General features: G+C 38.2%; 1 protein-coding gene and 1 long non-coding RNA gene across 3 annotated transcripts in view; one reads left to right on the top strand and one right to left on the bottom strand.

Moving 5' to 3' along the window:
* LOC131351181 (uncharacterized) overlaps positions 1–6,806 on the top strand; it is an 8,326-nt gene extending 1,520 nt beyond the window's left edge. The window contains exons 1-2 of the long non-coding RNA XR_009204350.1: positions 1–119; positions 6,690–6,806. The exon at positions 1–119 is cut by the window's left edge and continues 1,520 nt beyond it. This is a non-coding gene — a long non-coding RNA (uncharacterized LOC131351181). The remainder of the gene's footprint in view (positions 120–6,689) is intronic.
* LOC131351179 (interferon alpha-inducible protein 27-like protein 2A) lies at positions 6,610–10,101 on the bottom strand. Of its 2 annotated transcripts, XM_058386444.1 has the most exons (4): positions 9,979–10,101; positions 9,827–9,856; positions 6,888–7,049; positions 6,610–6,805 (listed from the first exon to the last, which is right to left on the bottom strand). In XM_058386444.1, exons 1-4 carry the CDS (start codon positions 9,986–9,988, stop codon positions 6,693–6,695), a joined length of 315 nt encoding a protein of 104 aa, XP_058242427.1. In that variant the 5' UTR covers positions 9,989–10,101; the 3' UTR covers positions 6,610–6,692. The 2 variants fall into 2 exon arrangements, with proteins under 2 accessions (XP_058242427.1, XP_058242428.1); XM_058386445.1 differs by lacking the exon at positions 9,827–9,856 and having other exon boundaries at positions 9,979–10,086.
* Between the last annotated feature and the right edge of the window lie 3,540 nt (positions 10,102–13,641).

Below are 13,641 nucleotides of genomic sequence, written 5' to 3'. Positions count from 1 at the left end.
TAGCCTGCAGTTTACGACCAAAAACCCTCAACTTTATTCTTTCAAAACCAAAAAAAACATGTTTCATACGCGTTTGGAAGATTTCCTCACTGTGCTCCAGTTCCGAGGAGAAGGTCTGGGTAGGTGATGTGCATCAATTGTGCCTCTGAGGATGGGTGAATTTTCAGCTGTGTTGTTTTTTCGAGGTCAGCTTAATACATTTCATATGAATATAGACGTTTTTCAAGTCCCGACATTCTGTTCTTTTGACAAACGCGTAGTGTGAAAGGGGGAGAAAAAAGAAAAAAGAAAAAGAAAAACTGGCCGGCAGAAATGCTGCTCAGACCAAAGCAATTTTCTCCAGTGTTTTGATTAGAAGTCATGTTTGTGTTGCCAGCTAGTTCTCATGCTAAGAGACACCTGTTAGCTAATGATGGTTTTAAAAAAGTAGCCCTAAAATGATGATGGATGATGATACTGAACCTGCACAGGTTCAGATCCTGCCAAGAAAACGAGACGGGTTTTTTTTTTTCCAGACTGCATCACAGCAGGACGAAGCCTTCCAACAGTTTTTTAAAGCCACCAAAAAATAATGAGAAAAAGAAGGAAAATGGCGTGAGATCAAATAAACAGATATAAAACACCTTGGCTTAAAAATTTTATTTACTCTTTTATTTACTTTTTTTCCATAGTGGTAAAACAGGGTTTGTTGTCACGTGGCTTGGTTGTCATAGCTGTTATATTTGGTACAGTGCTTTTAAGAAGAGTTGTTAATGTGAAGCTGTAACAGTCAGGAACAGTTGCCTCACTGTACTTGTGTGTTTGCTTGCACTTGTATCTGATCTACATTAGGACGGTTTTTAATTTGTTGCTAAAACATTAAACTGTAAGGGAAAAGGTGAAGTGTGGGGGGGGGGTGTTTTTTAGTTGCGGAGAATCATTGTAATCACTATAAAACGTAAATGCATTAGTGTGTGTGCTTGCACATGCATGTCTGTTTGTGTATATATAAATGGCAGAGTGGGTGTATTTTTAGACAGATCACTTGTCTCGTGCTACATGTGATGCAAAGCCCCGTTAATGTTTAGTAACACTTGTTATTGTTATGCTTGTGCTTACATTTGTTAACATTTCATTTATTTTTTGCACAGATCAGATCGTGAGCATGAATTGCACAAATGATTAGGTTCTCAAGCGCAACGATGTTAATGAATTTATCATCTGTAGCTAGTACAACAATCACGACAAGCCTTATTTAAAACCTAATATGTCACTGTGCTCATTAAAATGATTGTAGGTTCTGCTCAGTTTGTGCACTGTACTGTATGCTTTCCAAGTAAGTTCAGTTATTACAAGTTATTTTATTCTTGAGCTAGAAACCAAGTAATCAACCCCATCTTCCCCTGTTGTCTTTTCTTATTTTTTCCTCACTCCCTGTTAGGTTTTATTCAGGTCTAACTTTCTCAGCAGCATTTCATCACTATTCAAGATCAGTTATTCTGTAGATTAATAAAAAAAAAACTTATAAGCAAAAATAGAGATTTGTGAACGCGACAATGGTTTTAGGGAGGAGGGGGGGAAATAAAATTAATTCCAGGTGGACGAACGAATTAACGTCAAGAAAGCGACGACATGCGTTTAATACGATATGACTGCTTAATATTTGATCGCTTGTTCACAGGCTCCCTGTGCGTGTGCGTGCGCGCGTGTGTGCGTGCGCGCTCTCGTTCTTGTGAGTGAAGGGAGGGAGGGAGGAAAGCGCTCCTAAACATTAGACTAAAACTTAACTAATGTAGTTATTCATATAAAACGATGAGGACTGCGGAGTTACTGAATTATCCAGAGGAAAAAAAGAGGCTCGCGCAGATGAAATATTCAACCAAGCACGTGAGTGTTTAAAAAGATTATTTCCAAATATACGACTTACAAGAATTTATTACTACTATATGGATGAGGAAACGCCCGCGTCTCGGTGATGCTTTCGTTATAGTCGAAGCTCTGGTTTAACTCTGAATAAATAGTTGATCCTGATAATCCAGACCAGTGAAGCGCACCGTTGCTACGAAGTAATGCTTTTAATCGAAATAAGAGTTTAACTACTTTTATTTACCAACTTCTTTAGGTGGCCTAATCTCAGATAGTCGCTTTTAACCTTTGACGAGTGTCTATAGGTTAAAACATGAACACTGTCTGGGGCAAGTTTATGATGACGTCATTAATTCATAAGCTATCCACTGATATTAAGCACGCGCGCAAGTTTCATTTAAAGCATAAAAAGTATAAAAAAGTTTCTATTGTTTAATCAGCGAATGCTTTGGCTTGAACAGCGGTAGGTCTCAGATTATGAATGTAAAAGACACTCGTCAGGTCACAGGGAAGTTTGTGCACCGAGATCCAGGGAAAGACGGACTGAGCAAACAGAGCGCTTTAATCCAGTTTGGGAAGTTCATCACCTCTGCCGTGGGAATTCAGGCCTTCAATTGTCACCGGCTAGAGCTTGAAAACGTGGCGAAGAGAAAAGCCCACGTCACGCCTTAAGCGCCTAAATGTTTCATTTTGGATGTCTTTCTCTCTTTTTTTGTTTGGTTTATTTGAAAAGAGGGGAATTTAAGGCAGGATTAAGATGTACGGGTGGTCCTACAGGACCATTCCACTCTACACAGCTATCGGGGTGTCGGGGTGTCCAACTGCTATAGCATTTAAAATAATGTTTATAAAGTAAAGGTAAAAGACCCAGGTTCTTCATAACAACTTGCTTGCATATATTTAATACAAATAAAGCAGTTATAATATAATGTAAAGTTCCCCGGTGTGGGATCTTATCTAAGTTTTGTCTTATCTTACTTTATCTTAGAATATCCGTAGTACAGTTGCAGAGGCCTCTTTAACTACATGTACATTTCTGGCACTTGGCAGACACGAACAAGAGTGCTTTGAAATCTCAATCAATGAATAAATGAACAGGCACACCAGACACAGTGAGCACAGTGGGTACATGCATTAAAAGGGGAAATACCAAAAGGACAAGAGTTACAATTTGGGTGTACTGAAAGTGATCACAGCAAAGTCCAGTGATGGCAAAACGAAAACTGATTTTCCTTCTAAACTATATAAGGACAAAAGGGACAGTTTGGGTGTAATGAAATAGATCATAGCAATGTCCAGTGATGTCTCTCCCTCTAATGACTCTCCCTCTAAACTATATTACTATATCAGTTTATATATATATATATATATATATATATATATATATATATATATATATATATATATATATATATATATATATATATATATATATATATATATATATATATATATATATATATATGGAGAGAGAGAGAGAGAGAGAGAGTCACCCAGAAAAATGTATACACATGTATACATTTGTATGCAATGTATACACATTTCAGGATTTAAGAAATTTTTTTATACAAAAATTTGTATATTGTATTACTAAATTTATTGCTATACGTTATAGATTGATTTATATGATGATATTATGATAATATTATGATAATATTATTAATATTATACTAATATTATTTACATCATACTATTTTTCTTTTCCTGAAGTGTATATACATTTTTTGGTTGACTCTGTATATATGAATTGTGAAAATGAAGCAATATTGTAAAAAAAAAAAAAAATTAAAATAACGGGATAAGAGCCTCTAGTGGACATAGTCTAGTACTGCAGGAGTCAGGTGAAAATGGACGAGTCAATGTACTGATAAATGTAAAAATTTGTTGTGAGCCGTTTGAGCGTCATAAAATCATGAAACTAAGCAGAATCACTCACAACCAGTTGTTCGTTCTATTTAAAAATTTTTGAAACATTAGGGCTTTCCACTCAAAATATCACTAATTCCTTCAGAGTTTCACATCAGCCATGTCTCGTCATTATTCTGACTGATTTTCAACCAAATCAGGTGAAAGTAAGGGAGAAAATATTAGAGATTTCAAAAAGTGACACACTTCCTGCTGCCAGTTGTAGGCGCTATGACCGAGACTCACAGTTGTCATATCCGTGTGATCAGCTTTCACTGCTTAACATAATCCTAAGGTTTCATGTGGATCACTTAATGTACACAGAAGTTATTAGCCACTTCCTGTTTCGTTTTATTCGCCATAAGTTTAAGGGCTCCTCACGGCTGAACCGTTTGAGATACCAAAAATCCCTCATCAATTTTGCATTATCAATGTCTTGAGATCATTTTAGCCTGGGTTTGGTGGCAGTTGTATCAATTTCTTGAGATCATTTTAGCCTGGGTTTGGTGGCAGTTGTATCAATGTCTTGAGATCATTTTAGCCTGGGTTTGGTGGCAGTTGTATCAATGTCTTGAGATCATTTTAGCCTGGGTTTGGTGGCAGTTGTATCAATGTCTTGAGATCATATTAGCCTGGGTTTGGTGGCGGTTGTATCAATTTCTTGAGATCATATTAGCCTGGGTTTGGTGGCGGTTGTATCAATTTCTTGAGATCATATTAGCCTGGGTTTGGTGGCGGTTGTATCAATGTCTTGAGATCATATTAGCCTGGGTTTGGTGGCGGTTGTATCAATTTCTTGAGATCATATTAGCCTGGGTTTGGTGGCAGTTGTATCAATGTCTTGAGATCATATTAGCCTGGGTTTGGTGGCAGTTGTATCAATGTCTTGAGATCATATTAGCCTGGGTTTGGTGGCGGTTGTATCAATGTCTTGAGATCATATTAGCCTGGGTTTGGTGGCGGTTGTATCAATGTCTTGAGATCATATTAGCCTGGGTTTGGTGGCGGTTGTATCAATGTCTTGAGATCATATTAGCCTGGGTTTGGTGGCGGTTGTATCAATGTCTTGAGATCATATTAGCCTGGGTTTGGTGGCGGTTGTATCAATGTCTTGAGATCATATTAGCCTGGGTTTGGTGGCGGTTGTATCAATGTCTTGAGATCATATTAGCCTGGGTTTGGTGGCGGTTGTATCAATTCCCTAGGAGGAGTATTTCAAATTCCATTGGTTGCGTTTTGCAAACAACTCAAAATAACTCACTTCCTGTGGATTAGACTTAATGACATGCAGTGTGAAAGTTGTTCAGTTCAATGAGATTTAAAGTGTGTACCAAGTTGTACATGGATACGTGCAAGTGTGTATCAGCTATGCAGCAAGATGTTCCAGGGGGCGCTGTAACGGGTGTGTGCCACACCCAGGGCCGAGCCACGGTGACATCCTAATGGCCGCAGATTCCAACCTGTCTGCTGATTTTCAAGAGTTTTTGAGCATGTTAAGGGGTCCAAAATGCCCCGAAAGTTTGAGAAAAAAAATAAAAATAAAATAAAACATAAATTCTAACAAAAACAATAGGGCTTCCGCACCTATGGTCCAAGGCCTCTGGCCTTGCTCCTTCGGTGCTCGGGCCCTAATAAATGAGTAAAGCTTAAAATCCTTATAACAACTTTTATGTCAATATACACAAATGCATTAGGAACACTGAACGTTCAATTCTAAATCAACACATGAAGAAAAATTGATCAGATCTGTTATTACTTTACAGAAAGTGAAGAAAAAATAGCAGTATCTGCAAGTCAAACATTTACTGTATACACTGAAAAATGCTTGAAGATTTAGCTTATTTGTGAATCACTGAACTGATATTTAGCTGTATAACTACAATTTTTGAGAACTGCTTCACGTCTGTGTTGCCTGGAGTCAACCAACTTCTGGCAGGTATTCCAGCCCAGGACGACTGCACTACACACTACAGTTCCTCTGCATTTCTTGATTTTACCTCAGAAACAGCATTTCATTTCTTGTGGGTCATCCCACAAGATTTCTATTGGATTAAGGTCTGGGGATTGGGCTGGCCACTCCATAACGTTAAACTTGTTGGTCTGGAACCCAGATGCTGCTCACTTACTGGTGTGTTTGGGGTCGTTGTCTTGTTGAAACACCCATTTCAAGGGCATTTTCTCTTCGGCATAAGTTAGCATAACCTCTTTAAGTATTTTTACGTACTCAAACTGATCCATGATCCCTGGAATGCAATAAATAGGCCAAACACCATAGTATGAGAAACATTCAGGCCAGTCAGTGTGTTCTTTCGCAAATTGTAACCTCTTCAGCACGTGTCGTTTTTTCAGCAGAGGGACTTCTAGTTAGTGATTTTGGACTGCTATTATTTTGAACACAACTGTATTAAGCAGCAAGTGAACATTTCGTCCACAAAGTTGATGTGTTGTATAAAGTTGTATATATCTGTCTGTCTATGCTTTTTTAAAAATAAGTTATCCATTTTAGGATTGGAAAAATTGACATATCACTCAGCGCTGTTACATTATCACCTACATCCATGTGTATAGTCCACAAGGCAGGAAGCTGAATCATTCCATACAGGAAGTACACCTTCCTGTTTTTCTTTATTGTTTTATTTAACTTAAAGTTATAACCTGAAAGTAACTAGAGTCACTCATTAGAACGTCGTTAATGTCCTCATGCGATTGATGCTAAGTTATTTTGTTTGTTTGTTCTATGAATTAAAAAAATTCGATTCATGTTGAAGACTTGAATCATGAAATCACCCAAAGTTTATTTAAAGGTGAACATCTTCAACTGAAAGCATGTGATGAATGAAAAAGAAAAAAAAAACTTGACAGGATGCATGATTCTGCTTTATTTCAGCCAACATGCAAGCACTTCATTTATTTCCAAGTGTTTTCTTGTTAAAAACTAGGTTTCAGCCTGTGAACAGCCTGACCACCCATCCGGCCGTTCCTCCGGCCACTCCACCGACCGCAGCTCCAGCAGATGCGATGGCAGCTGTGGCCGCTTTAGTAAGGCCGGCCGCACCTGAACAACATCAACATCATCATGATGAGCAATTCTGAGAAAAAATCCACTGTTTTTCGCATTTCTAAATTTGTCTGATTACCAAAAGACTGCAAGATGGCAACGAGGCTTCCAGACGCCACACCGCCACCGTTAGCGACGGCTGCTGATGACATCATTGATGCTGCGGTGGACCCCGCAGCGATGCCCCCGGTGGTGAAACCGACAGCGGACAGCATGAATGGAGCCGCCAGCACAGAGACGGCTTCAAACAGAGAGAGGGAAAAGTCACTGGACATGTCAAAACTCTGTATAGAATCATAATTACAACATACATGCTTAAAGTACTAACCAGTGCCAAGGGATAGACACATAGTCAGGTACAGCACTTTTCAGACAGGGTCACTTCCACTTTAAGGGACCAAAAGTAACTGAACAAACATTCAATGCTCATTTTTATCCCTCGTTTGTAAACCCTTGGTATTTTCTCTGGTGGAGCTTTCTCTTGGTTGTTGACACAGAGATGCCTTCGTCCTGGAGGCTGTGTTCATAACACAATGGCAACGGCCGTCATCCTCCTCAGTAGTTTTCTGTGGTCCTCTGTGTGTTCTAATGTTCCTGAGCTCACGTGAGTGGTGCTGCTGTTTTTAAGAATGCACCAAGTAGTATAATCTAGCCTCACCTATTATTTGTTCTTCTATCAGAGGAGTTAGTTTTGATTTTTACATTGGAATGAGGGTTTGTTGTGTGTCGAGAGTTTTTTTATGAATTAATAGCTTTTTATTGTAAGTGAAATGATTAGGAAATATAACATCTAGCTAGGACACAGCAAACCTGCCAATTACTTTTGTTCCCTTGGGGAAAAAAAAAAAATAACAAAATAAAAACCTTATCCAAAAAGAGCTGTCATTCTTATAATGGATGTAAATACCCACAAATTATAGAATTTAGTTTGAAACAGTAATAAGTCAGTCAGATCCATAATGATAGATAGATAAATAGATAGATAGATAGATAGATAGATAGATAGATAGATAGATAGATAGATAGATAGATAGATAGATAGATAGATAGATAGATAGATAGATAGATAGACAGATAGATACGTCAGGTGTGTCTGTGTTTATTTTCATGACGTCTTTGTTGTCCATGAATTAAGTAGTCAGGTTTTGTCGAGTACTGAAGCTCCACGTGTACACCCAACTGGATTTCTTTCTTATTGTAAACTACCTGAGATTTGTCCTCTTGTATGTAATGTCAAATGTTTCACATTTTCCCTTCCTGATGTAAACCTTCCCTGCTGGAACACAGCTCCACCTGACCAGTTACTTCAGTGAACTGGTAGTTTGCTCTCATGTAATTGTCTCCATTTTGGCAGCAGCGAATCAGAAGCTTACCGACACTTAAGCATAGTCCACGAAGTTATCAGAGATCTGAAAGTCCTTCATCAGCCGTGTAGCCGCTTCTGCAGCTGTAGCATGTCACTGCATTCAACGTGGTATACTTTAAAGTAGCTCCATTTAAAAAGTGGGGACATACACTATATTGCCAAAAGTTTTGGGACACCCCTCCAAAATCATTGAATTCAGGTGTTGTTTTTCAGGTGTTGGGCTCGGCCCCTTAATTCCAGTGAAAGGAACTCTTAATACTTCAGCATACCAAGACAAGTTTGGGGATGACCGCTTCCTGTTCCAACATGACAGCACACCAGTGCACAAAGCAAGGTCCATAAAGACATGGATGAGTGAGTTTGGTGTGGAGGAACTTGAGTCCTGACCTCAACCTGATAGAACACCTTTGGGATGAATTAGAGAAGAGACTGTGAGCCAGGCCTTCTCGTCCAACATCAGTGCCTGACCTCACAAATGCACTTCTAGAGCAACAGCCTTCCCAGAAGAGTTGAAGCTGTTATAGCTGCAAAGGGCCGGCCAACTCCATATTGCATTCATGTGCATGTAAAGGCAGACGTCCCAAAATGCTTGGCAATATAGTGTAGGTAATGGGTATTAAATTTGAAGCTATATAATATAATGAATAACAATAACACTGAGCTACAGAGCTACTGACATGGTCTTGGGGTCAGGGAAATAATGTTTGGTCACAGATTTGAGTTTAAAACATAGTAATTGTGGAAGATTAGCCCACAGCTTAATTTACTATGTACATGCACCAAGTACGAAGGCAATAATTTTGTAGGAATGTTCAGAGATTGTGCTGGAAGTCTGATAGTAATCGAGATCTCAGACAGGCCTCTTTTAATAAAACTGTAGATACATATTTGCACATTTAGTTTGTATTTGAGAGAATAGATATGGTGTGGATTTTCTAGCCGGCTTTACATGAAACTAAACCGGGATATCATGCACACACAAATAAAGATAACAATTAAATACAACTTAATTTAAAGCGTTTGCGCTCCTGCATCACGCCTGCTGTGTAATTTCTCCACGTATTGGTCTTGACCTCAATCTGTATTCCATTTGAGTTGGTAATCGTTATAAACATCCGTTAAAAAGAGTAAAAAGCAGGTTATGATGACGTGTGTGCCTGGTAGTTTTCAGTATTAGTTCTGTAATGGAAAAAAAATAGTTCAGTGTAGATTTTCAGGTCAAACCTGAAATCTCTAGTCTCCTCCTTTCTAATTTTCCCTCTTCACACTGGCTCACACTGTGGAAATATGACTGCGCAGTACATTATGTTGTGGGCTCAAATAACAATTTGTGCCTATTAACCACCGGAGTTTATAGAGTGAATATAACCGGAAAACAAAAGCACATGTACACCCAGTAAATGATGGCTCCACAAGTTACAGCTAGTTTCTCTATCTGGATTGTACCCTAGCCTTTATAATGGACTCCTGCTGTGGTAGCAGTTCTGACGCAGAAGAATTAGCGTTCTGTGACCTGGGAATTTTGCCAACTGCACATTATGCAGCTTCATCTTCGGCTCGCTGCTGTTCAATTCGGTATTTTTTTCCGATAAAATTGTGATTATTTGGCATCACAAAGCTTTTCAGTCATAGTGCTAACTCCTGTAGCTTACCTGCTCCGACTGCAGCAGTTATTATGGTTGCTGTGTGAAAGGCAGACATCAGAAAAGCATCAATATCATGTCAAATCATCTGTTTAAAAAAATAAAAGCAAAAGATACCTCCATATCCTGGTGGATCTGAACTAGAAGAAGAGCATACTTACGAGAGACCATGATGTCCACACAGAGCTCTGGCACTGATGAGACTTTAGACAGAAATGAAACCTACACTGAGGACTGCAAGCTATAAGAGACAGAGGGGTGGAGCTGTTCCACAGAAATGAAACTTAACACTTACCTTTGTAGAAAATCAACTCAACGACAGACAGCTTGGCGTTGAAGAGGGAATAAATACACGAGTATACATCAGAGAAGATGAAATGTATTTAGAAAATTAAAGGTATTTACTTTATTTATTTCTATTTTTTACTTTTATTTCTATTTCTTTACTTTTGTTTATTTCTATACTTTTATTTTTATTTCTGTACTTTTATTTTATTTAATTACATTTATTTCCATTTCCCTTTTTACTTTTATTTCTATTTACTTTTATTTCTATACTTTTATTTTTATTTCTTTACTTTTATTTTATTACTTTTATTTCTTATTTCCCTTTTTAACTTTTATTTCTATATGTTTATTTTTATTTATTTACATTTATTTACTTTATGTTTACTTTTCATTTATTTACTTTTATTTCTCATTTTCATTTTTAACTTTTATTTCTATGTTTATTTTTATTTATTTACATTTATTTTCTTTATGTTTACTTTTAATTTTATTACTTTTATTTCTCATTTCCCTTTTTAACTTTTATTTCTATATGTTTATTTTTATTTATTTACATTTATTTACTTTATGTTTACTTTTCATTTATTTACTTTTATTTCTTATTTCCATTTTTTTGCTTTTATTTCTATTTCTTTTTTATTTCTATTTCTTTACTTTTATTTCTTATTTCTATTATCTTAGGCAGCTTGGTGTTAAAGATCGAATAAATACATGAGAGAAAAATAAACATGTATATTCACACACACACACACACACTTCAGTGAAGATGAAATTTTCAACAGTACAGCCTCATATGCTTGTAAATGGGGTTTTTTCCCCCTTTTTGACTTGCTTATACATTTTGTTGTTAAACAAGTCACACTCTTAGCAGTGGAATTTTTCCCCTGGACTTTTAGTCAGACATGAAAATGTACATTTTTATAGTCCACTGAGCTGGAACACATTTAGGAGAAGGCAAGCCTTTATTATCCCCACACTCCATGTGCATAAACACAGCTCTGGAGAGATGAGCATGAGAAACAGACAACAGCCTTTCTACTGGTTTGAACCACAGACTCTGATGTTATAAATCCACCACACTACCACCGTGGAGCCCTGGTTGTTACCAGGTTATTGTAGTTACTTATATCTTTATCATAGCCTGGTGATGTGAAGTAAAAGATGAACCCCATAAAACAACAACCATCTCCCGATCCTTTGATAGTTCAAGTTTAGAAAGATACAGTTTTCAGCAGCGGGAATGTAAAGGCTCTGCTCACTCAGTGGGTAAGTGATGTGGGTGTTCATGCTGACAATCAGAGTTCAAATCCTGGGCTTTTCTTTACAAGACACTGCGCTTTCTATGAAGGGAATGTAAAGTAAAAGATAAACCCCCAGGCTTGCTTGAAGGCACCGGTAGCTCAAGTGAGGTCTGACCTGTCACTGCATGGACACACAGGATCGAGACTGCCTGAAGATGAGCTGAAGGTGCTGGACCCAGGAGGGAAAATGGGAAAAGGAGGAGAAAAGCTGGTACGACCCTCCTGGGATGGGTTATGATGCTCTGGACTGTGTATATATAATTATTTCTAATTCTTTTCATCTTCCATGTAAGATCCAGGATTATTTACAGTTAATGTAGACCCATGACTAATCACTAACCCAATCCTGTTGCTCTGATATAATCCCAGCAGCCAGGACCCCTGTTTATAAATGTACAGCATGTTCCTCAGATTGTTAATAGCAGCATTCATAATGAGGGATTGCAATTACTGCAAATGAACTGTTTATTTTTTCTTTTCCATGTAGTGTTCCATCTCACTTTACTACTGGAACCAGGGTTCCATCTTCAGGAGTTCTGCATCAGCTCTTTATAAACAAACCATTTGAAATACTTAACATTATACAAGCTATACAAAGTTTTACAACAATACACACACACACACAAAAAATCCTCTTGTTGCATCCTTTAGTCAGAACATGGGCAGGTCAGATGATTTCCTCCTCCTATGAAGATCTGCGTCCAAGGATTGATCAGGTCTCTCTCCGGATCCATGCAGCCATGACCTGAAAAGACATCTCAACCCTCTGCTCTTCTTTTTTAACTACTCTATTATCCATGGTAAAATACACTGTATTGCCCATCGTTTTGGGACACCCCTCCAAAATCATTGAATTCAGGGGTTGGGCTCGGCCCCTTAGTTCCAATCAAATGAACTCTTAATGCTTCAGCTTCATACCAAGACATTTTGGACAATTTCATGCTCCCAACTTTGTGGGAACAGTTTGGGGATGACCCCTTCCTGTTCCGACATGACTGCGCTGTTCTGTAGAGATCATTTGATCAAAATGTATGAGGATGTGTTTACTATTCACCGTCACTGATAGAAATACTTCGTACAAAGCAATGAGGAGCATCATGAAGCCGTATATTTCGCTCCTATGGTGGTTTCTGCTGTAATGAACTGCTGAGATGTTTAACAAGACGCGTGCCAGGATGGAGCACTAGCAGCAGCATCAGTGAGTACAATGTGCCAGATAATGCAATACGTGTAAACGAAAGCATCTTAAAGTGAAATTTTCCTCTGTTCGATATCAGCACACGTTCTTAATAAAGACTCTCTGGACGAAGTCTGTGACCGATCGCGTGTTTAGCTGATGTAAATGAACGGATAACTGGGTTTGTGGACACGGGTAAATAAAAACAGATGAAATATGCTGGCTAAAAAAATTAAAAGTCACAGAATAAGAGAGTTATGGGAAAACAAACACTACAGAGTGTGCTGTAAAAGGGCAAGCTCTCTACCAGTTTGAGTGACACCACATGGTCGTTGATTGTTTTCCCTTTAACAACACATCCCTGAGATTTTTATTCCTTATTCCCTTGAAATTCCCATTCCCATACAACACATACCGATGGCGATCAACACGATTAAAAAGTCAATATCACCCGACGACTTACTGCGCATGCGTCAGCTACAACGCTGCTGAAGCTAGCTAGCGCTATCGGAGATAACAGAACAGGTTCGTGTTTTTTTCCCTGACTCTTCTTCGTCTAGCATGATGAAAATCAAGTAAAGGTGCGTTCTGAACCTTACCTTTAAACACAAAGCCGGGAACAGGATTCAAGAAAACTGAACACAAACACAAAGATTTCGCCGCTCGGTCCTCCATCTTCACGAGTGCGCCGATCGGAACGTTCCGTGTTGCAACAATACGCACAAAACACGAGTTCCTCTTTCTAACACAGCAGTGCGTTTGCTTTCAGTGGAAATAAAAAACGTGCACATGATTTTAAAAAAGTGATTAACGTGCAAAACAAATATCCCCTTCATGTCTGGCCATCAGGAAAAGGATACAAGATCAGATATTTTTTAATATTATAGCCTACATCCTATGGTTCAGTCTTCAGGACAGGAGGACTGTACCATTTCCTCTGTGAATGATCGTGTGGGCTTTTTTGTCTCAACTTCAAGAAAGAGAACCTTAAGAAGGATTTTGTGAAGAACTTTTTGTGTTTGTTTTGCAAACGGAAACAGATTTTAAAGAATGAATTC

This window comes from Hemibagrus wyckioides, linkage group LG03 (genome assembly GCF_019097595.1).
Source record: "Hemibagrus wyckioides isolate EC202008001 linkage group LG03, SWU_Hwy_1.0, whole genome shotgun sequence".
In the NCBI taxonomy this organism is placed as follows: Eukaryota; Metazoa; Chordata; class Actinopteri; order Siluriformes; family Bagridae; genus Hemibagrus; species Hemibagrus wyckioides.
The sequence above is the reverse complement of the archived record's forward strand: the minus strand, read 5'-3'. Positions and strand labels throughout refer to the sequence as shown.

Excerpts from the sequence above, each read along its gene's own strand:
- LOC131351179 (XM_058386444.1), bottom strand. Across the intron at positions 7,050-9,826 it reads AACTGCTGCAGTCGGAGCAG|CCGTCTCTGTGCTGGCGGCT; the intron begins GTAAGCTACAGG and ends CTCTGTTTGAAG. Across the intron at positions 6,806-6,887 it reads TGCCATCTTGCAGTCTTTTG|GTGCGGCCGGCCTTACTAAA; the intron begins GTAATCAGACAA and ends GATGTTGTTCAG.